Source organism: Neovison vison, chromosome 14, assembly GCF_020171115.1.
Source record: "Neovison vison isolate M4711 chromosome 14, ASM_NN_V1, whole genome shotgun sequence".
NCBI classification, from domain to species: Eukaryota; Metazoa; Chordata; class Mammalia; order Carnivora; family Mustelidae; genus Neogale; species Neogale vison.
In genome coordinates this window covers 18,218,504-18,245,834 of record NC_058104.1, presented here as the reverse complement: position 1 = coordinate 18,245,834, position 27,331 = coordinate 18,218,504, and the positions used below count along the sequence as shown (strand labels likewise).

The window sequence follows — 27,331 nt, the reverse complement described above, 5'->3', positions numbered from 1 at the left end:
TGTCAAATAAATAAATAAAAATATTAAAAAAAAAAAAAGCAGCATAAAATCCCAAACACCTCAGGGAGTGAATCCTCACCTAAGAACAGACTTAAGTGATTACAAAAATCCAATTTAGGGGCTCAGCTTACAAAATTAAATCTATCTCAGACCTGAAAGTTTAACTAAAATAATGAGAACTATCACTCTGGCTGAGCAGCCCTTGACCCAGAGCCAACCAGCTAGCTAGCTGAGAAGCAGCGGTTAGGGGAGTTCTGGAGTTACTGACGACCCACCAGGGGTCACTGCGGTGCAGTCCTTGGTTTCCTCCTGTGCAGCCTGCAGGCTAAGGAGGGTTTTTACATTTTTAAAGGATTATCACAAACAAAACACATGGGAGATTATGCAACAAAGATCTTATGTAGCCTGCAACACCGAAAATATGTATGACCTTAAAAAAGATCGCCAACCCAGAATCATATCAGATTTTTCACACATATGAAATCTGAATCTGAATGATTTCTACCTCATTACACTTCATTATGTACTTCATTATAGTCATTAGTGACTGTGCAGAGATCCTGCTCACTCCTGACGACAGTGAGAGCGTGAAGGGAAGCCTGGACCACTGTTCCCGTCAGCTTCTGAGAAATCTCCTTTTACCACTGCCTCCCTTCTCCACAGCGCTCCTCAAGCTCAACTGATTTTTAATAGGTTATAAGTGAGTCTTTCAAACTCAAAATTTATTGAATTCTTCCTTCTGCTTCACCACAGTATCCATTTTCAATAGGTGGCTATTGAATAAAATACAGCATTCATTCTTAGACTTTATTAAAGTACATTTCTGACCGTTTCACAAGCCAAAGCAGCACTTCAGACACAAGTCCAAAATTTGGTGTGCGGAAGTTCTCCATCGAGATGTGGCGAGGGTATCCCAAGGCTCTCATCATCTCTGTAAAATCTGTCCAAAGGTAAAATACAGCTCAGTCAGTTCCCCCATCAAAGAGCAACTACTTACTTACTTTCCTTGTTTTCCCTCTTTATTCCCAACATACTGACAGTTATAGGACTATTTATCAAGTCTCTAAGAGGGAAAGCAAAAAGGAGATGAAACTTAAAATACATAATCTGCTTCCTGAAAAACACTTAACTTCAATGGGAGGAAAAAGTGGAAGCTGCATATTTTAATGGGGTCTAGGGGGGCACCTAGGTGGCTTGATCAGTTAAGTGTCTGCCTTTGGCTCAGATCATGATCCCAGGGTCAAGGGATCGAGCCCTACATTGGGCTCCTTGCTCAGCTGGGAGCCTGCTTCTCCTTCTCCCTCTGCCTGCTATTCTCCTTGTGTGATCGCTCTCCCCCTCTCTGTCAAATAAATAAATAAAATCTTAAAAAAAAAAGTCTGATATAATAGGGTTTAAGGATTGGCTGTGAATAGAATTTCTCCCTTCAATATGTCATTTCCCTCTTGGATATCCTTCTCTTTACCTCTCAAAATGAGAAATACCTGGTTTACAAAATGTCATCAAGAAAAAATTGCTGGGGCGCCTGGGTGGCTCAATCGGTTGAGCATCGGACTCTTGATTTTGGCTCAGGTCGTGATCTCAGGGTAAAGGGATCAAGCCCTGCAAGGCTCCACACTCAGCAGGGAGTGTGCTTCTCTCCCTTTCTCCCCCCACACCCCCAACCCGTGCTCCCGTACAAGCACCTGTCTCTCTCTCAAATAAAAAAAATATATATCTTTTTTAAAAAATGTTAAATGTTAACAGCGGTTACATTTAGGGGTGTTCATTTAGTACATTTAGTGGGGCAAAGTTCACCTGTCTGAGTTATTCTGGAGTTGGCTTTTTACTCTTATTTATTTATTTATTTATTTATAATCTTTTATTTATTTATTTGAGACAGAGAGAGTGAGCATAAAAGCAGGGGAGAGGCAGAGGGAGAAGCAGACTCCCCACTGATCAGGGAGCCCATTGTGGGGCCAATCCCAGGACCCTGGGATCATGACCGGAGCCAAAGGCAGACCTTCACCAACTGAGCCATCCAGGCGTCCCAACTGCATTGTATTTAAAGAGATCTTGAAGAGACTGTTAGAACTATACAGAAATATTTAAATTCCTTTTATAAACCAGAACAAGAAACAATAATACTAATACTTGTTGAAACCAGAGGTTGTGGTGGTCACTACGCTTTAAAGCAAAATGAGCAAATGAACACAACAAACATTTTTGTTTCCACAACATGCCAGGATCTGTTTTTGGTGTGCTTCTGGCTCTACAGAATGCCTGTTCCTGCTCTTCCTCGAGGTTCAAACGATCTCAACAACATTTGCTAAAAAGCTACCTGGGCACCGGAGGTTAGGCTGGATCTCACCAGGCAAGAGAAGATACAAACAAAGTAAGAAGGGCACAGAGGGCCGCATCACTGTTTTTTGCGAAATGTGAGGAGAGTGATGGTTTATAAAGCAGCTTTCTTCCCACCACACGCCACACACTGCCTAAATACTTCTTCCTATTAAGCCGTAATAGGGTCCCATTAATTCTGCAAAATGGGGACAAATGGACTATTATTTTTACTGTAAGTTGCACAAATGTATGGCATTCATTTAAGGTCAAAAAGTTCAGAAATCCCTTTCTTAACACCCTCTTCCAGGCACAACTGCATTTAATGTCTCCTAGCAGAACCCTGGCCTCAGCCTTCGAAGGAGGAGAAACTCATCTCTACAACACACCATCACCAAGAACCTTCAAATCCCAGAGGGCATAATTCACACCATGGTGCTACTAGGTGTGCCAATAAAATGTGATGCCTCTTCCCCTATATTTACATGGAAGAAAAAGAGCGATTCCTAACTGAAATGACAATCATTAATGGTGAAATGTCCAGCAATTTGTTAGAAAACGGGCAGTAAAAACAGGCCTGGATGACAGCAACTTGGCAATCACGTGCTACCCCAAGCAGGTGGACCCAGTTGGCCCAAACGCTTCAGGTTCAGAAAATGCCGGCTCATGGAAAGCAAAGGATTTTGACTCACACAGTCCCACGGCTCCAACAGTGCTTTCCACCCAGTTCTAGCTGAGTGACTTAAAGCAAGCTGCTTGACCTCTCTGTGTCTCCAAGTCTTTCATGCAGGGATCACACTACCCACCTCACTGTGCAAGTGAGGACGAAAACCAGGTATTTACTGCAAAACACATGGTGTGTAACAGATGCCCCCAAAGTAGCAGGAACCAATTCGGGTTATCTCCATCCCACGTCCCCACTTTCCCAGCACAGCCCCTTTAGGAACGACGCAGGCTCTGGAAGTGAGATAAACCGAATTCAAACTCCGGCGCCAGATCCCACCGCCTGGGTCCTAGGGTCGAGTTCCCTGCCCTCCCGGCCCGTTCCTGCTCTCCAAATACAGAATATACAATGGTTCAGGAGGCCAATAATACGTTGCACACCCATATACAGGAACTCCCTGGCAGATCGTAAAAACTCAAAATATGCCACCCGCGACGGTCATTCACCAGTCACGGTTTTGCTCGTTTTTCTGAGCTCTTCAGCTAACCCGACTCCGAATCGGTCTCAGCGTTTTCCAACACGGTAGCAAGCAGCCGCCTGTAGCCAGGCAAGCCATCTAAAATTATACAAAATGAACACTTCGGCTCCACAGCCGCCTAACCACACGCGGCCAGGGGCGCTCACAGCACCTCGCGCCAGGTCGGAGTGCTGACAAGGGGCGGGGGCGCTCGGCCTCTGGGGCGGCAGCGGCCAGACACTCCCCGGGGCCGCACAGGCCCAAACGGGGAAGACTCGGGCGCGGACCCGCAGGGGACAGCGGGCAGGGCGGCCTTACTGCGGAGTTCGCGGAAAGACATGGTGCTCTTAATCCCCCGCAGCCTCGCGTCTGGGCCACGAGCCCCTCAGGGCTCACGGGTCTCTATGGCAACGCACGGAGGCTCGACGGCGCGCGGCTCGGGCCAAACAGGACGAGAGGCAAAGCGGCCAGATCGGGCGCGTGCGCGTGCGCATGCGCATTGGGCGAGTAGCTAGGGGCGTCAGGGGATGCCAAAGAAGCCTGACCCCGGCAAGCGGCTGCGCGCCTCGCGGCATCTGGGTCCTCTTCGCATAGTGTGCAAATATACATTGGCACTGGCGGACACATTCTGAGCACCTACTATGTGCCTAACGCTGTGCTAGGCGCTCTACGTACTGCTGATTTCTTCCTCAACTCCCTAGAATGTACGATAATGTCACGAAGCCGGGACTCCCTCCTGGGTCCTGTGCCCAGCATCTTTCTCCCCGGCCTGGGTAAATTCGCTGGCTTCGCCGGCAACCGACACCCTCAAGAAACGGCAAAGTAATGAAATGAGGCCGGGGACGTCAGAAGCAAAGACCGAGGACGCCCGCGGGGCGGTGATAGGCGGCCATGCGGCCACCGCGCACGCGCAGCTCGCAGCTCGCTCTGGCTTCACGACATGCCAGAAATCAGCCCGAGTCCTGGTTTGCCGGCGATTGTCCTGGCAACGGAGGCTCTTGGGGGCCCTTAAAAGGGTCAGTTGGTTAAACGTCTACCTTGCACTTAGGTCATGGTCCCAGAGTCCTGGAATGAAGCCTCCTGTCCAGCTCCCTACTCAGCTGGGAGTCACCTACTCCCTCTCCTCCCTGCTCTTGTTCTCTCGCGCTCTCTCAGATAAAGAAAATATTTTTTTTCTTTTTCTTTTTTAAATAAGGACATCAGCTTATCCTTTTTAAAAAAATTTTATTTTTTTAAAGGTTTTATTTATGTAATTGACAAAAAGAGACAGCTAGAAAAGGAACACAGCCAGGGGAGTGGGAGAGGGAGAAGCAGGCTTCCCGCCAACCACGGAGCCCGATGCGGAGCTCAACCCAGAACGCTGGGATCATGACCTGTGCAGAAGGCAGACGCTTAACGATTGAGCCACCCAGGTGCCCCAATAAAATAAATTTTTAGAAAGATTTATTTGAGAGAGACAGTGGGGTGGTGGTGGTCAAAAGGAGAAGCAGACTCCCTGCTGACCAGGGAGCCCCATGCGGACACTGGATGACACTGGATCGCAGGACTTAAGGATCATGACGTGTGCCAAAGGCAGTCGCTCAACCGAGTCACACAGGCACCCCTCAAATAAATAAAATCTTAATAAAAAATAATTTTTTAGGGCACCTGGGTGGCTCAGTGGGTTAAGCCCCTGCCTTCGGCTCAGGTCATGATCTCAGGGTCCTGGGATCGAGTCCCGCATCGGGCTCTCTGCTCAGCAGGGAGCCTGCTTCCCTCTCTCTCTCTGCCTGCCTGTCTACTTGTGATCTCTGTCTGTCAAATAAACAAAATCTTTTTAAAAAATAATTTTTTAAAAATTTGACATAGACACAGAGGGAACACAACCAGGGGGAGTGGGAGAGGGAGGACGGAAGTACAAGCAACTAAAGAAATAACATAAAGTGAACCTCATCAAAACTGAAAATGTGGGACACCTGGGTCACTCAGTGTTAAACCTCTGCCTTCGGCTCAAGTCATAACCTCAGGGTCCTGGGATCAAGCCCCACCTCGGGCTCTCTGCTTGGCTTCCTCCTCTCTACCTGCCTCTCTGCCTACTTGTCTACCTACTCTATCAAGTAAATAAACAAAATCTTGGGAAAAAAAACTGGAAAATGTGTGTGCCAGAAAAGACACTATCAAGAAGTGAAAAGACAGCCTACAGAATGGGAGAAAATATTTGTAAATTATGTATCTCATAAGTGTCCAGAATATATAAAGGACACCTATAAACTCAATAAAAAGGCAGCCCAGTTTAAAAATGAATGAAAAACTTAAGACATTTCACTAAAAAAGATATACAAATGGTTAACAAGCACATGAAAAGATGTTCAACATCCTTAGTCATTAGGGAAATACAAATTTAAACCACAGTGAGATACTATTTCACTCCCACAAGGATAGCTATTAAAAAATTTGTTTAAGGGCGCCTGGGTGGCTCGGTTAGGCAACTGCCTTCAGCTCAGGTTTTGATTCTGGATTCCCAGGATCAAGTCCCACATTGGGCTCCCTGCTCAGCAGGGCGTCTGCTTCTCCTGCTGACCTCTCCTCTCTCATGCTCTCACTCTCTCTCAAATAAATAAGTAAAATCCTTAAAAATTTTTTTAAAGGAAAATAACAAGTATTAATAAAAGTGTGTAGAAATTGGAACTCTTGAGCATTACTGGTGGGGATGTAAAATGGTGCAGCCACTATGGAAAACAGTTTGGCAGCTCTTCAAGTAGTTAAACACTGAATTACCATATGACACAATAATTGCACTCCCACCTATACACTGCTAAAAATTAAGAACAGGTTTTGTTTTTTTCTAAGATTTTATTTATTTATTTGAGAGACAGCATAAGCAGGGGCAGAGGAAGAGGGGCAGGCAGACTCCCCGCTGAGCAGGGAGGACAACATCAGGCTCCATCCCAGGACCTAGGGATCATGACCTGAGCTGAAGGCAGATGCCCAACTGATTGAGCCACCCAGGCACCCCAGTATGATTTCATTTATATAAAACTCTAGAAATACGCAAATCTACAGTGACAGAAACCAGAGCAATGTTTCCCTGAGTAGGAGTGGGGCACATAAAAACAGAGGTGACAGATTTGTTCTATTTTGATTGTAGTTTCTTGAATGTGTATACTTATTAAAATATATTAAATTGCATGCTTTAAATATGTGCATTTTATAGGTCAATAAAGCTGTTAAAAAATTAAGATCCTAGGGGTACCTGGGTGGCTCAGTGGGTTAAAGCCTCTCTCTGCCTTTGACTCAGATCATGATCCCAGGGTTCTGGGATTGAGCCCTGCGCCTGGCTCTCTGCTAGGTGGGAAGTTTGCTTCCCCTCCTACCTCCTACCCGCCCCCCCAACCGCCTGCCTCTCTGCCTACTTGTGATCTCTCTCAAACAAACAAAAAAACAAAGAAATAAAATTAATAAATTAAGGTCCAGGGCACCCAGCTGGCTCAGTCAGAGAGCATGTGGCTCTTGATCTCAGCGTCGTGAGTTCCAGCACCACACTGCACGCAGAGATTACTTAATTAACTTAAAAAAATGGAAAACCAAGAGAAGTGACTCTGGCTGCCGTCTCAGTGCTTCATTTGTGCTCTGCCGATTACAGTGGGTGGTGAGTATAGTGTCATGTAGTTAGCATCACGATCAAACTATAGAACAGCTCCATCACCCCAAAAATTCCTTTTCATCTAACTCCTCCTGGCAATCACTGATTTGTTTTTTGCCTTTCTCTTTTCATCTTACCAGAATTTTCAGTTTTGATGAAGTCCAATTTATCTATTTTTTCTTTTGTTGCTTGTACTTCTGTTACCGTATCTAAGAAACCACTGCCAAATCCAGGGTGACGAAGATTTACCTCAGGTTTTCTTTGTATAGTTTTATTTCCTGCATTTGGGTCTTTGTTGGATTTTGAGTTAATGTTTGTATATGGTGTGAGGTAGGGGTCCAACTTCATTCTTTTGGTTGTGGCTATCCGGTTGTCCCAGCACCACCTGTTGAAGGGACTATCTTTACCCCACTAAATGGTCTTGGTCCCCTTGTTGAAAATCAATTGACCACAGATGCATGACTTCATTTCTGGACTCTCCTTTTTATTACATTGGTTGAGATGTTGAGCCTTATACTCATTCCACACTGTTTTGGTTATTGTAGAATTAGAGTAAGTTTTGCAATCAGGGAAAAGGAGTCTTCCAACTTTTTCTTTTTTGAGATTGTTTTTGGGTATTTGGCTTGCAATTCCACATGAATTTTAAGATCAGCTTTCCTGTTTCTGCCTAAAAGACTATTGGGGTTCTGATATGGATTGCACTGAATTTGTAGATCATTTGGGGGAGTCTTGCTGTCTTAACAATGTTAAACCTTCAATCCATAAACAAGGATTTTGGGGGGTATTCTATTTGTCAGTCTTTTTTTTTTTTCTAGCTGTTTTGTAGTTTTCAGTGTTATCTTGTACCTCCTTAATTTGTTTTATTGTTTTATTCTTTTTGTTCCTTGCTAGTACATAAAAATACAATTAATTTTTTGAGTGGATCTTATATCCTGTAACTAATAAGCTGGTTTCTCTCTACTGGTTTTTATCAGCTCAAAGCAGCTTTGTTTTTACATGTGAGTTAATGTTTTCCCTACATGAGAGCACGTCATCTGTGAATGAGGAGAGGTGAAAGTTTAACTTTTGAAGAAACTGTCTCCCAAAGCAGTGGTACCACTTTACATTCCCCTCAGCAGTACATGAGAGCTCCGGTTCTTCCACATCCTAATACTTGGTATGACCCACATGATACCCCATCATCTATTTATAGGGCAACAGACAGTGTAATTTCAGAAAAATTAAGTGACTTGCTCAGCTACCCTGAACCACCTCCTCAGGAGGCTCAAAGCACTGGCTCAGATCTAAGTCTGTGTCCATAAAGCCTCATTTCCCACCCATGGAGGAGCAAACTGAGACCCCAAGAGGTCACCCTGGGAGTGACTTTCCAGCCTGCAAGAGCTGAGTCTATTTCGTGTAGCTTGTCCCAAGTCAGAGGATCAGGGACCTCCCCTAGGGTTCCACCCCTTTCCCTTGCCCTCTACCCACCCTGCTCCAGCCCTAGGCAGCATCCCCTCCCAAACTTGGGAGTCCAGGAAGGCTGGAAGTCTTCCGTTTGACATCATAGAGCTGGTTGCCATGGGAGACCTGCAGACCCAGGTGGGGGAGAGCAGAGCCCTGCTGCACAGGAGGCCCAGCCTCTCCTCCCCCACCACGCTGGCCCTCCATGGAAGCCTTGGTCTGTGCGTTCTCTGAGCTGCGCATAAGAGAAGGTGCCGGGCTGCAGGGAGGAGTGGCAGGAGGAGAGATGCACTCCTATCCTGACCTGGGCCCAAAGCCACCAGAATGGCCTCAGGGACATGCATGCTTGGGAGAGGGGAATGGCCACTGGTCTAGGCTGTGTGACCCTGGACCCACTGCAATTTCTATACTGACACCGGAATGCTCTTTCTAGGGTAGGGGGAAGAAAGGGGTGGTAGAAAAGGCTTGAAATACTGAAAGAGCTCTTTCTGTCACGATCTCAGGCTTCTCAGACCTTCCTGTTGGTTGGGAAAGGGAAGAGGAGTAGTATGTGTGTGTTGGTGGGAGGCAGGGGACTGCGCCCATCTGACGGAAAGGTAGAGTGAGGCTCAGCAAGTCTCAGGTAGTGCCCATCACACCAGCTGGTCTTGGAGCATGTGACTGTGTTCTCCCTTCTTGGCTGTTGCGGCCTGCCAGCCACCACCCTCCTGCTCTCCCCTCTGCAGATGCAGTGAGCTGGGCCCGAGGACATCCCAGCCACCCCGACACACCACCCAACATCTATGAGGGGGGGCTGGGGGCCCAGCAGCAGCAGTGCCCCAGTGCCCAGGGAAGCAAACCCAAGAACTTCCGGCTGCGCCACCTCCGGGGCCTGGCTCTCTACCTGCCAGGCCACATGCAGGCTGCTGGCCAGTGTGAGAGCCACTGGCTAGGCCGGCTCATGGCCAGGGGCTGCCTCCCACGGCCTGAGAGCATGGCCTGGCCCCTAGACCTGCCACGGGGGACTCTGGGCTCCGTTAACAGCCATTGCTCAGCCCTATTGGAAGCTCCAGTGCCCAGGGACAGCCTGGGAAATACAGGTAAGCACCTGTCCGGGTGAGGCAGGGCTGGAGACAGGAGGGAACGACTCAGGGAAGGGTTGGCTGAGGACTCAGGTGGACCGAGATGGGCCCTTCTTCATTCCCAAGGTTCTGGGGTTCCTGTCCCAGCTCTGCACTCAATGAAGGACCTTGGACAGCTCCCCACCATCACCCCTGCTGTCCCCAGCTTCAGCATGCCCATTTATAAAATGAGGGGGTGGTTAGACAAAGGTCCTTTCAGTTTGAACCATCTGTTTCCTCCTTCTTCCTCCCTCCCTCATGGGCTCTCTTTCAGGAGAATTCCCCCTCCCTTCCTATTTTGAAGAATGCCAGGTTCTGGGGGTTGGGGAGGGGTTTGTAGGATAGCCTGGCAGCCTCCACTTGGGTCCCTCTGAGTGATTTGTCTCTCCCTTCTTTCCTCAGCTTCCAGTTCCAGCATGGACCCAGCCAAGGGTGTCCCCTCCCAGCTGGGTCCCTCCGAAGGCTTGGGGCTCAGACCCAAGAGGTCCTGGGGGGCCTCAGAGGAGTCCACATGTCCCTTATGCAAGCGAACCCGCTCTGGGGCTCTGGAGAGACCATAGGGATCTGAGTGCCAAGCCTGGCTGTCCCAGCTGTGGACAGGAGGAAAAAGGATGGCTCAGGAGGAGGCAGGCTCCGGTGGAGGCAGGAAGGGCTCAGTCCCTACCGGCAGTTGTCCCACACTGAGACACCCCAGCAGCTGCCCAGCACCAGAGCTTGGGCTAGCCTCAGGAAGGGGGGGGGGAGGAGGAAGTCCTTCAGGAGGAACAGAAAAAATAGAAGCCCTTGCAGCCTGCTCCAGCTCAGGTCGGCCACTTGTCCCTGGGAGGCCAGGCTGAGTGGAGATTTAGGCCCCAAGAGGCCGGGGAGCCCGCAGGTCTAATTTCAATAAAAGCCAAGGCCTGCACCTTCTTGTCCCTGGTCTGTCTGTGGCGAGGTCAATGCAGAGAAAGAGCTTCTTGAAGCACCTGCCATCTGTGTTGAGAGTGAATTTCCGGGTTGATGCCAGGGAAGATCCAAGGTGCTGCCGGTGTTGGTTCCGAAGTGAACGTCCTCCTCTGGCGGGGGAAACTCCTCAAAGTCTTCCTGGATGTACATCTCAACAGACCTAAATGCAAGCCACGCCATCTAGCTGAGACCACAGAGGACAAACGAAGCAGGCTGGGTGTAGGGAGGGTGCCGGGGAAGACAGCAAGCTCTCCACCCGGGCAGAAATGTTGGCCTGAACCCCATGCCACCACTCACAGTCTTTGGTTAGTTCACTGCCCCTTGGGGGACCCCTGGCTTCCCTGTCCCTCCACGCAGGATAGGTACAGTCCTTCTCCCAGGCAGGCTGGTCTCCAGGAACGTACAGTTTGGACTCCTCTGTACCAAGGTGTCTCAACCTTGACTCTGCTGACATTTGGGTCTGGATCTTTCTGCTGGGGCTGTCATCCTGTGCGTTGTAGGATGTCCCCCAGTGTGATAATCAGGTGTCTCCAGACAGTGTCAATGTCCCCTGGGCAGGGGTGTGTGTGTGTGTGTGTGAATCACTCTGGTTGAAATCCCGTTCTATATCACTAGACCTCAGCCCAGGGGGACAGGATGGGATGTCCTGGGTTTGTCTCAGTGCCCCACACTGTGTGGCTGACTTCTAGTCCCAGCAGCCCAGGTCAGTCTGTGGCTGAGCCGGCCCCACCAGGGGCTCCAGGCAAATCAGGTGATGATATCAAGGACACTCTGGACACCTGGACAGCTGGGTTCCTTTCAGATGGAGAGGAATAATCCATAAGGTCCCCTACCAGCCCTTGTACCCTGGTCTCATTTTGGAGGTCCCTGGGGGATTTTCAGGTTGTTACAGTGTGGCTGTGGCCATGGGCAGTGGGAGCCTGAGTTGCAGCAGCCAGAGAACAGCCCTAGGAGGACTGATAAGAGATGTTGAATGCTCCAGCTGGGACCGGGACAGGGACATAGTCACTCAGCAGGTCCACCAGATGATCCACTTGAGGGGATGACAAAAAGGGTGTCTCCTCTGTCTGCCACAACACCTACTGCCTCAGAAGACAAAGGCCAGGTAGGATGAAGACAGAAGCTAGGGAGGCTGTCCCGGGCACTGGGCAGAAATGAGATCTTGCTAGAAGCCACAGTATGTGGTCCATGTAGATAGTCAGAGGTGCAATCCCCTCACTTTTGGAGGAAGCTGTGAGGCTCAGAGGGGAGCAGAGGCCACTCACAGTCCAGATCCTGGGACACCCAGGCTGTGGTCAGTGGCCACTGTGCTGGCCTCTAATGCGTGTGTCCCAGTATCTGGCTCATGGAGTCCCCCTCCCCTCACCTTGAATTGGGACTGGCTCAAGGTCTTGTTTGACCAACAGAATGTAGCCCCACCAGGGGCTCCAGGCAGATCTGGCCTGAAGGATGCCTGGCAGCTTCCAGTGTGTGCACTGGGGGAGGCCCGTCTCACATGATGGGAAACCAGGTCAGTCCGGGGGAGGCCATGTGGAGGGAGCTACAGCCAGAGCCACAGCCAGAGCCACAGCCAAGCTCTGGGCCCTCCTGGAGCGATTCATGGGCCCCAGCCCTTCCGTGGGAGAGACTGTTGCAGCAAAGCTGGATCCAAAGAGAACTCGCTGGGCTGACCTCTACACAGTTCCTCCCTCGACCTCCCGAGACTTTCTTGAAAAACACTCTGTGAGAGGCTGAGAGCGAAGCCATAGTCCCAGTGTCCTGGGGCCCAGGAGCTGACGTGAAGGGACATCCCAGACCAGCAGACACTCGTGGAAATGTGCACTCACTACCCTGGGGACACTGTGCCCATGAAGCCCACTTCGGGGAGGCCAGCCTGGGAAGGCACAGCTGTGTTCTGGGCAAGGCTCAACCACGAGCCCCATCCTCCCGGGGGCAAGCTGACAGTCAGCCACACAGCCGCCAAGGGCCCCAGCGAGTCCGCTACTTACTCCTGAAGCTGGCCCAGCGCCACAGAGGGAATTGCACCAACATTAGTAACCTGGGTGTGACTTGCCGGCACCAGGGACGCTGCTCGGTGCCCCTTGTGGGACCTCCTCTGCCCCGGGGGCTCCCCCACACCCAGCTCTGCAGGTGCCTCTGCCCTGTGCCCCAGGGAGGGCTGCCTGGATCATGCTCAACCCCTGGGGAGCAGCACACGTGGGCTCTGGAGGGGTCCCAGCCTGGGCTGGGCTCTCCGGCCACCATGCAGGCGCTGAGTCGCTGTGAGCTAACTCGCAGTTCCTGAACCAGTATTCCTCATCTGCCCAATGGAGTGGCAAACAAGACCTCCTTCCCCAGAGTGGCCAGAAGCTCCGAGGAGAGACTGGTGGAAACCCCTGGCCCCAGGCTTGGCCCAGCCAGAGGCAACCTCCCTCAGGCTCCCATGCTGCCCCAGAGTCCCCACCTGACAACTGTTGAGTCCCCTGTGGAACCTTCTCTAAGCCAGGACAGTGCCTTGTGACAGGACCAGGCCCTAGCTAAGGCCATGAGCTGCCGAGAGACCCCCGAACCGCTGGTGGCCACTGAGGGCCTTCTGCTCTCAGAGCCTGGTGCGCTGCTCAGCTCTAGAACTGCTTCCCCACCACTGTGTTCTTCGGCAGATTAGGCAAAAGTAGTCAGTCCTTTCAGCTGGAAGCCCTCCCTGGAACTTGACAGTGGACAAACAGCTCCTGATCTGCCCTTAGCCACAGAGCTGGGGCCCAAAGTGTGGCGGCCTGGCACTGGAAAGACAGGATGTGACCAATTAAAGTCTGTTTATTTGTAATGAGACAAAACACTACAATCTGTTCAACACTGGGCTGGACACTGCAGTGATTGGGGGCACGGAGGGAAGGGCAGGGCAAGGCCTCTGAGCTCGATTATGAATGTCCAAGGCAAAACCTTCCAGAAGACTCTTCCTGACCCCTCAGGGCAGAAATAAAAATCACACGTCACCGTTGATTCAGATGAGAGAGAAAACCAAGCTGGGCCTCAGCATGTCGCCAAGGTCAGTGCAGAAGCGGGGACAGGTCAGCGAGCCGGGGACCTGTCCCTGAGGGGGACACCGCCAGTCAGAAGGTGGTTGGAGGAGGAAAAGTGCTTCCCAGGCCCAGGGCTCGCCCTCCTCTTGAGAACACCTTTCTCCCACCCAGAGAGTGGAGGCGGCCCCAGGCTGGGCAGTTCTGGGGGAGGGGAGCAAGGCAGTCACTCGGCCCTTGGCCCTCGGCCTGGTTGCTCCCCCCTTCTCCTGCCCTAAGGCCGGCGCACCGTGGCCATGGCTCCATGACACTGCAGCAACACTGGGCATGACTGCCACCCCCCTCTACTGCAGAGGGCAGGGCAGGCGGCAAGCAGCAGTGGGGGTGGGGGTAAGGGTGACGCCAGAAGCGAGTGATGTTCGCACGCACACTTCTTGGCTCTGACAGCCTCTCCTGTCTCTGCCCCTGGGGACTGAGGGGCCGCAAGGCACGTGATGGCCCCCAGCCCCAAAGGCCGGTCCCCATTGGATCGAGAGCACTCGACTTCCTCCTGTCTTCATCTTGGGAGCTGTAGCTCATGGACTTGGGGGCTGGGGAGGGAACCCCCGGGAACCTCACTGCCCCTGTCCTCAGCCCAGCTCTGGGGGAAGCTCAGGTGAGCCAACACCTGCCATCTAATAGGCAGATCTGCGCTCCTGAAGACAGCAAGAAGCCCTCAGCAGTAGGGCACCGGAGGACTTGACCTCCCGAGTCAGGGTCTAAGCCCCCGAGTGTAAGGGCCTGCTTAGCCAGAGCGAGCCATTTTATTGTTTATGCAGAAAACTTAGATTGAACCTGCCCCTTCCCCCAAGAGGAAAGCGCTTAGAAATAGAACCCATGAAATATGGCCAAATAGCCCCAATAATAGTCCGCAGATACCAGGACATGTCAGGCTGAGCAGAGATAACGAAGCCCAGATACAGGGACGTGTTCGGCCAGGTGGAGACATCCAATCAAGTGAAAGCGCACGTATTACCCGCCAAGAAGTGTGAGCCCCGCCTTTTAGGCGCCAGACAAAGGCGCCAATTCTAGCCAAGGTTATAGGCTGAATCAAATAACTACTATAGGGTGAACTGTAATTCAATTGGCCACCTGTGTGTGGCCAGGCTCAACCACATAACCTTTACTCTATAAAAGTTAGTCTGTGAGGCTGGGAGGGGTCACCTCTTTGCAAGAGACAGCCCTGGCCGGTCAGTTTGATTCTTGATGCTTGGCGCGAAATAAAACTTTGCTTGACCTTCGCTTTGTATCAGTCTCGCTCCTTTGACCATGGACCCAACACGAGCTCTGTGCTTGGATGAAAAGCCTCTGGGCTCTGCCCACCAAGCGACAGCCCCTCACAGAGAGGCAGGGGCTGCTCCCCCCACCCCAGGCTTCTGCGGGCTGGTTTTGGACAAGGATCTGGCATTCCCTTTCACCCCCTTGTTGTTCTGAGGCTCCCCTGTCTTTAGGGTGAGGTCTGTCCCTAACACCTGGGTTCCTCCCTTCCAATAAAAGTTCATTCCAGCTTTGGAGAAAGGAGCTAGAAGGAACCGGCAGTGGAGGGGAAGGGATCAGAGGAGGAAACAGACCACAGTGAATGCCGCCACACCCCAGCCGGCACACGCGTGAAGGTGGGACCAGGGTGCACGCAGGCAGAGGCGGCGGTTTCCGGAGGTTACCAGAAAAGGAAAGAGGGCTGGAAGAGCCTGTGGGAAAGAAGAGGGGAGCAGGGGTGAAGGCCCCCAGGGAGATGTCCTGCTCTAGCCTGGAGCACGAGCCCTCCAGGCCCGGAGTCCCTCCCAGTCTGCACACAAATCAAGGTACAGATGGGGGAATCCAGCCCAGGTGGTCGTGCAGTGCTGCCGCGTGAGTCCCCCCCAAGCACCCAAGTGCTCTGGGCTGCGTCCGTGCACCAGGGTGTGGGCCTGGCAGTCCGTGTGACCCCTTGTGGCTCGGAAGTCTGAGACATAGCTCTCTGTGGCACTCATGACCTCAGAAGTGGGCACATCTGAGCAGAGCTCTGGTTTACCAGGCATCTGCCCCAAGCAGCTGCTGCCAAAGCAGACCTGGGCGCTCGGCCACGATGCAGAAGGAGGGCAGCTGAGTGGTTGGGGCCGGCGGGAGGAGGAGCTTGATCTTTTGGTGCCTTCTCCATTTTTGAGCCATGTGAATGCATTCCTGTTTAAAATGTAGTTCAGGAAGTAAAAAGACAGAAGTCTGGCCAAGGGCTCAAGGACTCAGTTTTCCTTCCTGAAGTTTCTGAAAGTCAGTCAGGCTACCTCAGCTCTTGGGACCACTTCCCAACATCCCGGTGCCTCAAGTGCCACTCAGGCCCTCCTGTTTTTACAGATGAGGGAGGCACGGGCTTCATTTCCTGGTACCACCATCCCACTGGGCTCTGCTCCCCTCTCCCCACGCCACCCGCACCCACGTACCTCTCAGAGACCAGGTGTGCCCGCGACGCTCTGCTCCGAGCCTGCGTAGCACCGGGCCTGCAGCTGGGGCAGGCCAACGGGCCTGGCAAGGGGTCTCCGGCTCCTCTGCAGATGACAGAAGTCCAACAGCCAGGAAGGCGGTTCTGCGGGGTGCCAGAGGGCAGAGCCCAGCTGGCATCACATGGTCCGGCTGTAAGCAATGCCCCCCTTGCTGGAGATGCCAGACCACGGCAGGAAGCTGCAGAGCAGGCTGTGGGCCTGACGGTAGATCCTGTGCGGGATGGAGCAAGGGCTGAGGTTCGCTAGCGCAGAGCCCAGGTGTTGGATGTAGTCCGTGGGGCTCTGTTAAGGAAGACTCCGACTTGCCTGGCCTGCCCACGCACCCCTGGGTGGCACCGTCAGCAGGGGCCCACACGGTCATCTGCAGGACTGCGTGCAGATGCCACACCGTTTCTGAAGGACACCCAAAGCTCCGGAGAGTCTTTCAGCTGGAGGGTCCTCTGCTGTGCCAAACAAGCAAGGGTGGCAAGCGGTGCAAGAGGACCTTCTGGAGAGGCCTTGGGCACAGGGACACCTGGACCAAAGCTGGCAGACGGGGACTGTGGGCTGGGGCAACAGGTATGCTGAAAGAGCAAGCGTTCCCAGTTCACTCCCAGGCTCAGTCATCAGAAGGCAGGGCCCTGATCCTGGGACAAGGAGGGGGGTCCCATCTTCACAGGGACCAGGAGGCCTGCAGGGTCTGGGGCCATGCTTCTCCCTCCTGTTTACTCCCCTGTGACATGACTAAATCGTTGCCTCCCCCGGTTCATTCCTCGCATGCTCACAGAGTGTCAGGGGCCACACCCTCCATCAGGGAGTCTCCCAGCCTCCCTTCTTCCTATCCCGGCCCAGAGAGGGCTAAAGAGGAGAGAGTAGGGGAGGAACACAGCTATAGGTCACAAGCCTCAGGAAAGGGAGGTCTGAACCCAAGTGATGCAAACAGCCAGCAATTCTCTTCGCCCCACTGTGTGTCTTCTCCCCAGCCCGAACAAGGCCCGCTGCGGGCAGGGGCTGGTCTGCTGGGCTCACAAGTGTCTCTCCTGCATGCCTGGAGCAGGAGGCTCTCCATCGCTATTTGGTGGGTGGGTGGGTGGGTGGACCACGGGCTGAGAGTGTTAAAGCCCACAGCTCATGCCAGCTGAAGTCTGAGGAACACTGAGCACAACCAGATCTACCCACACCACCACCTGGTCAGGAAAAACGTGTCCGTGAGCTTGGCCTTGTGAATCATGTGAAGGCAACGCGGCTCCATCTGGCATGTGGGCCCTGCCCCTGCAAGTCACCCTTGAGGCTGGGAAGCCACATCCCTCACCCCCAAGAAGTAAAGGATATAGGATTGTCCAGGGAGGGTGGCCGCCGTTGATGTAGAGCACATAGGTGAAGCCATCTTTGAGGACCCCTCGGATGGAGTAATAATAGGGGAGATAGTGATGTTGCTTAAAGTCTCTGTTTTCATAGAAGTTTATTGCTGTGTTGTTGGTGGTGAGGACGTGCAGGTAGATGGCTTTGCAGTGGTCTTGGGCGGTGGTTGATATGTGATCCTTCAAACTCTCAAGTAGAAGGGAACCTGCAGGAGATGGGGTGACAGTCACACACAGCAGGACAGGCTGGCAGGGCGCATGAAGCAGACGAAGAAGCGACCTTGCCAGACATGTCTACACATCTCCCTGCCACTATACCGAAGATGGAACTCCCATAACCCCCGGTCAAAGCCCCTAAAATCCCAAAGCCAGATGGGGCTCGTCTGCCGCACACTGTCGGGCGTCTGGAACCATAGATGGGGGCCAGGGAGTTCCCTCGAAGGGGCTGGGCCCCGGGAGGAGACTCACTAAACTCTCCTAAGACGGAAAGAGCAAACTCGAGCCCTGGAAAAGGCAGACCAGGCAGGCTTGGGTCACACAGGAAGACCGCTGCCGACTGGCCGTGTGGCAGAGTGGGGGGAACCTGGAGAAAGGCCTGGGCACAGCTCCCCACATGCAGTAGGCATCTGAAAAACGGCAGCCGGACTGTTTTTTTCTCTTTTTTAAAAGATTTTATTTGTTTGTCAGATAGTGAGAAGGAGAGAGCACAAGCAGGGGGAGTGGCAGGAGGAAGAAGCAGCAGGCTTCCTGCTGAGCAGGGAGCCCGATGTGAGACTTGACCTCAGGGCCTCAGGATCCCTCGTGATCTCAGGGATCACGACCTGAGCTGAAGGCAGACGCTTAACCGACTGAGCCCCCAAGGTGTCCCTGGGACTATTTTTCTATCCTTAATTAAGAACACTTTGGGACCAAACATAAGTCGTGTGTGGTGGCTGGTGTGCTGAGAGGGGCCCATTCCCCAGAGATCTGACGGTGGGTGCAAATGGCGCAGGTTGAAGGCCCATGGACTGGTGGTGGGGCAGGAGGCTGAACATCCCTGCAGGACGGGGGGGACGAGGGACATTTATGGGCTGGTCATCGGCACATGGGAAATGACTGGACAGGGAGGCTGGAGCAGACGTGGCGTGCCCTCGAGCTCGGCGCCCCTTACCTATGCCGTGCTTCCTGAACTCCTTCACTACTCCCAGACTTAGAATGTACGCAACCTGCGTGTCAACAGAGAAGTTGGAGGCTAGAATATCTCCATCCTGAAGGAAAAGGCAGACACGGAGGCAGATTAACGGCTGAGGCACCTGGTACAGGGCACATCTCACCCACCAACTCCCTGATCATGACACTTCGGGGGGCAGGGGTTGGGGCGTGAGGGGACAGAGCAAAGGATAATGGAGAGTCACCCCCCACAACCCACACAGAAACGACAGGGTGCAGGTCCTTGGGGCACACATGGCTCAGCTAAGGCACAGAGTGTTGCTTCTCTTGGGGATGCGTGGTGCTCCCAGCACAGGGCGGTAACAGGGATTCAACCGTGCTGCACGGACACGTATGGGGCGCTGGGGACCAGACGAAGCTTGAAAAGGTTTGCCTTAAGGATCGGACGCTGCCTCCAGGTGGTCTCTAAGTAGAGGGAGCGGGGGCCTTAGCTGCCCCTCCACTGCCCTGCGCAGCCCACACCGCCCCATGCCCGCCCCCCAGTTTCGGAGATGGAGTTCCGGCCTGGTTGGCTGCTGAATCTCACCTCTGTGTGAGACCAAGTGGAATTAAAAAGCTCAGCAGGAAGCTGGTAGTTCTTAAAAGAAACTACCTTTGCCAGAATCTAATTATGGGCAAAATGGAGTATACTTGACAGGGTCGGGTCTTTCAAAGGGAGATGTCCTTACTATACTTCTGAAGAAATAACCTGAAGCTAAACAGGTAGAACCAGCTGCCCGTTGTCAGCGGGTTCTTTCCTGCCCTTGAAGTACACACCCACACGGTAAGCACTGCTCCGTCCCGAAGATGACCAAAACTGTTAGGCCGAAGCTTGACCCAAGACAACCACGTGGAACCATGTGTCTGTGGCCATGACCTCGCGTTTTACTTTACACTCAGGGCAGAGCTTGCTGATGTGGGGCCTCCAGACCCTTAGGAGTTCCGACACAGATCTCAGAGAGGGATGAAAAGATCTCCGCTAACCGGAACCTGGCATGTCCTTCCACCAACTACAGCACTGCTGGCCGTTTCTAGTGGCCATGACCTCGCATTTTACTTTATACTCAGGGCAGAGCTTGCTGATGTGGGGCCTCCAGACCCTTAGGAGTTCCGACACAGATCTCAGAGAGGGATGAAAAGATCTCCGCTAACCGGAACCTAGCATGTCCTTCCACCAACCACAGCACTGCTGGCCGTTTCTACGAATCTCCGATCCTCCCAGAGCCCCCGACAACTCTGGGGGCTCTCAGCGTGTCATTTACACTCCTCCCTACTTGAAATGACAGTCGTTGTGAAGCCTGTAGCTGGGTCTCCTGTTCGTGTCTAACTGTATCACCTATACCGAGGAAGAAACCAACTGGGGAGGTGTCCCGCAATGGATCCAGGCTCCTAGGAGAAAGGACCACAGAGCAGGCAGCGTGATTTGGTCAACGCATCCCAATGGCCTGTGCAGTGACAGGGAACCCCCTCGCCACACACACTTACCTCCTTGTGTATCTTGCTCCTACTTTTTATTTCGGCTACTATCATTCCCACGATGGCGCCCCTGTAGGTTGCGGCAAGGGAAAAGAACTTCTTGTTGGATGTGATATCACGATACCATGAGTCTGGGTACCTGAGGAGGAGAACAAACTGAGGTGAACCTGCAAAGGTCAAGTTTAACTAACATTGGGCTTCACAGGGGAACCACAGTGTGCCCACCGCTCCACGGCTAAGAAGGAGACTGCACCAGACGGTCTTCTTAAAGCGTGATCTGTCTAGGGGCGCCTGGGTGGCTCAGTGGGTTAAGCCGCTGCCTTCGGCTCAGATCATGATCTCGGGGTCCTGGGATCGAGTCCCGCATCGGGCTCCCTGCTCAGCAGGGAGCCTGCTTCCTCCTCTCTCTCTCTGCCTGCCTCTCTGCCTATTTGTGATCTCTCTCTCTGTCAAATAAATAAATAAAAAATATTAAAAAAAAAAAAAGCGTGATCTGTCTAGATGGGACTGGGATTTCTTTCTTTCTTTCTTTTTTTCTTTAAGATTTTATTTACTTACTTGACAGAGAGAGCGAGAGAGGGAACACAAGCAGCAGGAGGGGGAGAGGGAGGAGCAGGCTTCCTGCCCAGCAGGGAGCCCAATGTGGGGTTCAATCCCGTGACCCTGGGATCATGACCTGAACCGAAGGCAGACACTTAACAATGAGCTACCCAGGTACCCCAGGACTAGGAATTTCTTTAAAATGTCTTTTTCTTTCCTTAAGAAGAGAAAAAAAATTTTTTTTAAATTTCTTATTTACTTGGAGGGAGAGGGAGAAACTCAAGCCAACCCTGAGCACAGAGCCCAATGCAGGACTTGATCTCATGACCCTGAGATCATGACCTGAGCCTAAACCAAGACTCAGACACTTAACTGACTGAACTACCCAGGAGCCCCTAAACAAGATTGGGAACTTCTGATTGGAAAAATGATTTTACTATTATTACAGGAGAGATGAGAGGGAAAATCCTCTGATGACATTCTATTTATGAGAGCAGGATGTGGAGGGACAGCTGGAAGAGGTAAGACTGATGGCCCCTGATGCCCCACAGACCTGGGTGATTTCCAAGAATTCTGTGAGTCCTTTTGAAGACCGGGGGTGTGGGGAGAGCCAAGTTCACAGGTGAATGGCATTTGAGTTCACTGCACCTCCCTGGGCAGGGACAGGGACAAGCCTTTGAGGGCAGGGTATGGCTAGGGTTGCTAGGGGCTGTTCACCAAGACCACCAACCCAGGGGAGCAGGATGAGAACTTTTGGTGCAAAGCCCCTGGATGGTAACGAAAACGTAGACTCAGTCATAGCCAGGAGGCATGGTCAGAAGGGCAGGGGCACTTGGGGCCTTGGGGAGTGTGGGTTTTTTAATTTGGAGTAGACATAACAGGTTAGCCTAAGATGCCTTTGTTGAGACCAAGAGCTGGGAAAGGGCGCCATACCCTCTCAGTGACATAGCAGACAGGTCCTCTGCTCTGCTCTGCTCTACTCTGCTCTGCAGAGGCCACTGAGCACCCACCAGAAGGTCCTACAAGGCATCACCCTCACCCCTCCCTGGTCCTCTTCACACAACCCAGGGCGCTCGGCTGGCGTGGCAGCCAGAACACGGAGCTGCCACCACACAGTGTGTGGGCCTGCAGTTCACTCCGCTGTCTTTGGAACCTGAGGCCTCGGCTGCAGGAAGCTGTGAGCAGAGGCCAGCAGGCCGGGTGCCTCAGGAGGCAGAGGCTACAGCCCCGTGTGGCTCTACCAGACGCATGCGCCCTCCACGGGGCCTGATCCAAGCACATACTGGGCTACCCTGCAGCGGCAGTGGGACTGCTGGTGGAAGCAGGGCCCCTCTGTGACCCCGAAGACACCACTGGCTCGCATCCCCCCCATCCCAGGGGCTGAGGCACCTCCTACCAGAGCCTGCCCGTCCCCGCCCTCCCTGCCTGCAACAGGTTAAACCATCAGTCTGAGGTCAGGACTCTCCTGGAAACATGAGGCCTGGCAGGATCTAGTTCATTTTTTAACAAGATTTTTGTTTTTGTTTGAAAATAAAGAATTCTTGTGATGAGAACTCCGGATTTATGGTCTGAACAGCTTGCCACATGTGACATATACAGCAGTGTTCCCTCTGGCTGGCGTGCTGCCCATCACACTCGTACTTCTTTATCTTCTAACTGCCAGGCAGTAAAACGAAGCCTGCGCCCACTCTTCCCATACAAAAGCTGGATGTGCCCATGGTGGAAGCAAAGCTACAAAACTGCAGCTAATAATCTGCCCCCCAGACTACGGGAAACATCCTGCTCTGGTGAACAACCCTAAGCGTTCATCTGGCGCATGTTTTCAAATAAAAGCAGGATTGGGATACACCCTCTGCCTAGTCTGCGGTTTCCATGTATTCTCTCATTAAAGGAGTCCTCGTCAGCAAACACACCTGCTCTTCCGCAGACGCCTGCCCTCCCCGCCCCAGCTGAGTAACTAGCACTTGCAGGCGCACACCCCAATGGACGGAACCGAGGCCGTGCGGCCCCGACAGCCACGCTGCTGCTCAGTGCTCTGAATCGTCAGCAGCGCGCACTGGACATCTGCTCAGCTAAAGACCCTCCGGAGAGGCCTTCCGGGGAACTCTCTGTGCCGGGGAGGCCGTGAGCTGGAAAGAGGCCGATGGCAGTCAGGGCCCAACGCCCGGGGTCCAACAACAGGCAAAGTGACCCTGGGCCACCACGGCACCTCCAGGCCATGCTGGCTGTCCCAGTAAGTCGTCTGGCTCAGGCACCTGCGCTTCCGAGAGTGCCCCCCCCCCACCGAAGTGCAGCTGGGACAGTGGGCGCCGCTCAACTTACTCAATGGGGAACCAGTCGCCGCACAGATGCTTCACGGTGTCTATGTCATCGTGGCAGAGGAGGCGCAGGCTGACCTCACTGAGGGCGCTGGACGGCACCACCTCTGTCATTCACACCTGCAGGGAGGGAGGCGGCGTCAGGAGGGCAGCCGCGCCCCGTCACCAGCCCACAGAACCAGGCACTGTCACCGCACGCTACTTCCTCTTCTTCTCATGCTCACCTGTGAGGCAGGGAAGACAGGGAAGCTAGTATTGTCCCCCACAGACAGATGTCTCCTCAGTAACTGCACAGACAGTGTCTCTCATCACAGCCCTGAGCACAGGGGCAGTCATCCTCACACTGCAGATGAGGAAATGGGGTGCCTCTCCCCACCCCGCTCCTCCCTGGCTGCTCCTGCCTCTCCCTCCCTCTCTGTCACTGCAGAGAGCACCCCCTCCTCCCACTTCACCCCACACCCCCACCTCTCCCGACCAGGTCTCATCTGGGGCAGCCTGGTGTGGGGCCACAGTTGGGCTGATTTCAGCGGAAGTGGCACCAGCTGGCAGGGCTGTTTCTCCTCCCCGACTCAGCCAACAGAGACTCCTGGGCAGCGAGACAGACCACGAGATACGCCAAAGTTCAAATCAAGGGTCATGAGTTGCTAATAACTCTTTTATTTTAAAAAATATATTATTTATTTATTTATTTTACAATGGATCCTGCATTCTTATTTTTCTTTCAGCAACCTCCATGCCCAGCATGCGGCCGGACCGCGTGACCCTGAGATTGAGGACCGGTGGGGGGGTGCACTGCTCACAACTCTTCTGAATCAGGAGGGTGTGTTCAGCCCAGGCTGCTGCTGGAGCAGCCTCTGTTTCAGTTAAAGGCAGGCAGGTGGAAAGGCCGGGCTCCGACAAAGAACCTGCACCCCCAGGATTTAATGACTACAAGAAAGCAGGACCTGCCACCTCAGGTCTAGCAGCCCCTCGAGCCCAGCCTCTAACCGCGATGTGAAATTCGCTAATCACTCAGGGATCCCCCTAAAATGCTGGGCCCGGACCCAATCGAGCCTCCACGCCTACAGGCACACAGGCTTCAGTTCAAGGACACCATGACGCCCAACAAACATGAAATGAGGGGCATTCTGCAAGACTGCAGACTGGCCTGGTCTCTTTCAAAGATAAAGGTCATTAAAAAAAAAGAAAAAAGTAAACTAAAAAAGGTGACGAGACCCACCACCAAATGTGATATGTAAAACCCCACTGGGAAAAAGAACAAGTCAACATAACCTTCTGAGAAAATGTAAACACAAGCTGGACCCATGATGTTACGAAGCTGTTACTGACAGTATTGGACAAGGAACTGAGTAATTACGTAGGAATTCTTGGGAGTGAGGCGTCCTGAGGTTTGAAACTTACTTTATTTTATTTTTTTGTTTTAAAGATTTTATTTAAAATCTTTAGAGAGATCACAAGTAGGCAGAGAGGAAGGCAGAGAGAGGGGGAAGCAGGCTCCCTGCTGAGCAGAGAGCCCGATGCGGGGCTTGATCCCAGAACCCTGGGATCACGACCTGAGCCGAAGGCAGAGGCCTAACCCACTGAGCCACCCAGGCGCCCCTGAAACTAACTTTAAACGGCTCAAGAGAATCCAACTATTTGAGAAGCAAACAGGACACAACGCTGAATCTTCACCACTGGATCCAGGCAGCAGGTGAGCCACAATGCACGAACTTAGTGCCCACACACTCAACTTCGCTGCCTGTTCGAACTTTCTAATAACAAATGTTGCTGGTGGCAGGACCCCGGAGAGGCTGGTCATTACCTACCAACCTGAGTTTACTCTAGAAACTGGTTCTCTGAGTGTGCACCAACAGAGTCCTGGCAATGTCCAAAGGTCTAGGGGCCCTGATGCTCAGCCCTGACCACTCAGCCAGCCCAAGTTAAGTGCCTGGGACAATCCTTCAAGGTCACCTGCATTGACTGCCCTGGCATCGTTAATCCCGCAGGTGTGTCCGGGAGGGTCCCCGGGAAGGACGTGTCCTAATGTGCCAGCTGCCAGGGGCTGAAAGCCATCCGAGGCTTGACTGCTGGGATTGGGAGGGGGAGCAGTTGCTCAGCCTCTAAGCCCTGGACATAACCCCAGCAGGCTCTCCTCAGCAAGAAGGCTTCCTGCGAGGGCTGGCTAGGCGGGCAGCCCCCCCGACCACGTGCTGCTGAGCAGTCGGGCCAAGGGCCAGCCGAGGGCAGGAGGAGGCAGATGCACTGCAGGAGCCCCGTGGCTCTGAGGCCACGCTGGGTTCTGTCTTTCCAGCACAAACCAAACTCCTAGGGGCGGGGACCACGCCGCTGACACGTCCCTGCACAGAGTACCAGCTCAACAGCTGAAACAAGTGGGGACCTGCTTCCTCCCCATCCCTCCATGTTTTCAGCCAAGTGCCTGTGCACTGCCTGTGTGGGGTCTCCATGGTGTGGATCCCTCCTGTAGCCCTCCCCACGGTGCGAGGTACCCTACCCCAGGGCTCTCGGGAGATGGAATTGGATGTTCATCAGGACAAGGTTTGTTCAGCTGCTTGAGGCCTGGTGGCCCCAAAGGTCCAGGCTCAGCCAGCTGCTGGGGCACCACCTCCACTGAGACAGGAGCCCTGCTGGAGACCAACCACAGAAGGGGATGGAGCTGGTCTCTGGATACAGGATCTGGCTGGAACCCCTGAAAGCCAGGCTGACCCAGGCAAAAGCCTCTTTCTGGACAGGGCAGAGGCAGCCAGCTGTATGGACAAAACAGGGGACACAGCCATCACAAAAGTTGAAGGGAGAGGCCTGCGGGCATAGGGCGCAGCTGCAGGGCTGTATTTGTCTGAGTTCTTAGTTCCAAACACAAAACAAAACAGAAACACCAACCAAACCACAGAAACTATCCTCCGTCTAGGCAAATCTCATCATCCCATGCCACTTTTCTTTCTTCTTTCTTGAGATGCACCTTCAAAAACGAAACCCTGTTGGGTCAACAACAGCTCCGCTATTTGGTTCCTGAACAGCTGGGCCATTCCAGGGCTCAGCATCCCCATCTGTGGCCGCCCACTCCAGCCCGTGTCCCTGCTGGTATCCAGGACGCGGCCTGTGGCCCAGAACGTTCTGGTGTGACCTTAGGGACCTCATGCCTCTCAAATGGCCAGCCACCTCCTGGGAAATGGGACCAAAACTGGCAAGTCCTGAATTTTAGGAATCATCTCTGTCCAAAATATATCGCAGTGGTCACTGGAAAGGATGTGGTTCCCCAGTCATCCAGGGCAAAGTGCTGTTTTGTCCCAGAGAATATGAGCATACGGGTTAGAGGGGCTCACGCACCAAGAGCAGGATGGACCCTGGCACCTCGCATTCAGGTACAAAGTGCCGCTCCCCTGGAGGTTTCTGCACAACGCCTAAAGCGAGGGTAACCTTCCCTTCTGCCACACAAGAGATGGGTTCAGGCACTGAGCCTGAACTTATCTCTGGCTCATCCTTCCCTAGCCAGTCTCTGAGTACCCTCTAAAACAGAGACGGTCAGGCCCCACAGGGCAGGGCCGAGGCCAGCACCAGCTGCAGATGGCAGAGGGCTGGGAACTGAAGGGGAAGTGCCCATCAGTGTGGGCTACTGGTGCCTGCCCACTGGTGACCAGCACGGTCTGGCCAGGCCAGGGACATTTCCTTGACCTTTAACACTGATGTCCTAAGTGTCTTAGCTCCGACTCCTAACAGGTAGTTCTCAGCCGCTGGTTCAGTGTTGGAGGCACCAAAACAGTTCAGTCTCACTTAAACTGGAAGGAGGCCCTGGCCCCCAACCCCCTCAGCCAAGTTCTGAATCCACATGTTTACCTCTGATACCTTATTTACTTTATTTTAGTTTTTTTTAAAGATTTTATTTAGGGGCGCCTGGGTGGCTCAGTGGGTTAAAGCCTCTGCCTTTGGCTCAGGTCATGATCCCAGGGTCCTGGGATCAGGCCCCACATCGGGCTCTCTGCTCAGCAGGAAGCCTGCTTTCCCCCCACCACCCCCCGCCTGCCTCTCTGCCTATTTGTGATCTCTGTCAAATAAATAAATAAAATCTTTAAAAAAAAAAAAAAAGATTTTCTTTATTATAGAGAGATCGGGCGCACAAGCAGGGGGAGGGGAAGAGGGAAAGTGAGAAGCAGGCTCCCTGTTGAGCAGAGAGCCCTATATGGGACTTGATCCCAAGACCCAGAGATCATGACCTGAGTCAAAGGCAGACGCTTAACCAACTGAGCCACTCAGGCATTGCCCCCCCCACCGATCTTTTAAAAAAGATTTTATTTATTTGAGAGAGAGAGATGACTCTAACACTTTAAAAAACAGTTCTCTGGCACAACATAC

At 52.9% G+C, this 27,331-nt stretch overlaps 4 protein-coding genes across 10 annotated transcripts in view; 1 reads left to right on the top strand and 3 right to left on the bottom strand.

Moving 5' to 3' along the window:
- The window catches only part of CLUAP1 (clusterin associated protein 1), a 34,655-nt gene extending 30,694 nt beyond the window's left edge, over positions 1-3,961 (bottom strand). The window contains exons 1-2 of one of the 4 annotated variants that reach the window (XM_044233687.1): positions 3,819-3,961; positions 829-940 (exon numbers count right to left, since the gene is read on the bottom strand). In XM_044233687.1, coding sequence (XP_044089622.1) covers positions 829-940; positions 3,819-3,840 — 134 coding nt within the window. In that variant the 5' untranslated portion in view covers positions 3,841-3,961. The remainder of the gene's footprint in view (positions 1-828; positions 941-3,818) is intronic. The other 3 variants (XM_044233689.1, XM_044233688.1, XM_044233690.1) reach the window with 3 other exon arrangements.
- Positions 3,962-7,585: 3,624 nt separating this feature from the next.
- The window catches only part of NAA60 (N-alpha-acetyltransferase 60, NatF catalytic subunit), a 32,003-nt gene continuing 12,257 nt past the window's right edge, over positions 7,586-27,331 (bottom strand). The window contains exons 1-6 of one of the 4 annotated variants that reach the window (XM_044233726.1): positions 22,986-23,111; positions 20,133-20,262; positions 18,610-18,706; positions 17,431-17,665; positions 16,060-16,393; positions 7,586-10,767 (exon numbers count right to left, since the gene is read on the bottom strand). In XM_044233726.1, coding sequence (XP_044089661.1) covers positions 16,237-16,393; positions 17,431-17,665; positions 18,610-18,706; positions 20,133-20,262; positions 22,986-23,095 — 729 coding nt within the window. In that variant the 5' untranslated portion in view covers positions 23,096-23,111 and the 3' untranslated portion in view covers positions 7,586-10,767; positions 16,060-16,236. Of the gene's footprint in view, positions 10,768-14,850; positions 15,803-16,059; positions 16,394-17,430; positions 17,666-18,609; positions 18,707-20,132; positions 20,263-22,985; positions 23,112-27,331 lie in introns of those variants that run through there. The other 3 variants (XM_044233725.1, XM_044233723.1, XM_044233727.1) reach the window with 3 other exon arrangements.
- C14H16orf90 (chromosome 14 C16orf90 homolog) lies at positions 8,680-10,222 on the top strand. Its single transcript, XM_044233735.1, has 3 exons — positions 8,680-8,779; positions 9,288-9,641; positions 10,065-10,222. The coding sequence occupies exons 1-3, from the start codon at positions 8,680-8,682 to the stop codon at positions 10,220-10,222; spliced, it is 612 nt and encodes a 203-aa protein (XP_044089670.1).
- Positions 23,124-27,331, bottom strand: part of ZNF174 (zinc finger protein 174) — a 57,626-nt gene continuing 53,418 nt past the window's right edge. The window contains exon 3 of the mRNA XM_044233695.1: positions 23,124-23,205. Within this exon, the coding sequence (XP_044089630.1) occupies positions 23,180-23,205 (26 nt within the window). The 3' untranslated portion in view covers positions 23,124-23,179. The remainder of the gene's footprint in view (positions 23,206-27,331) is intronic.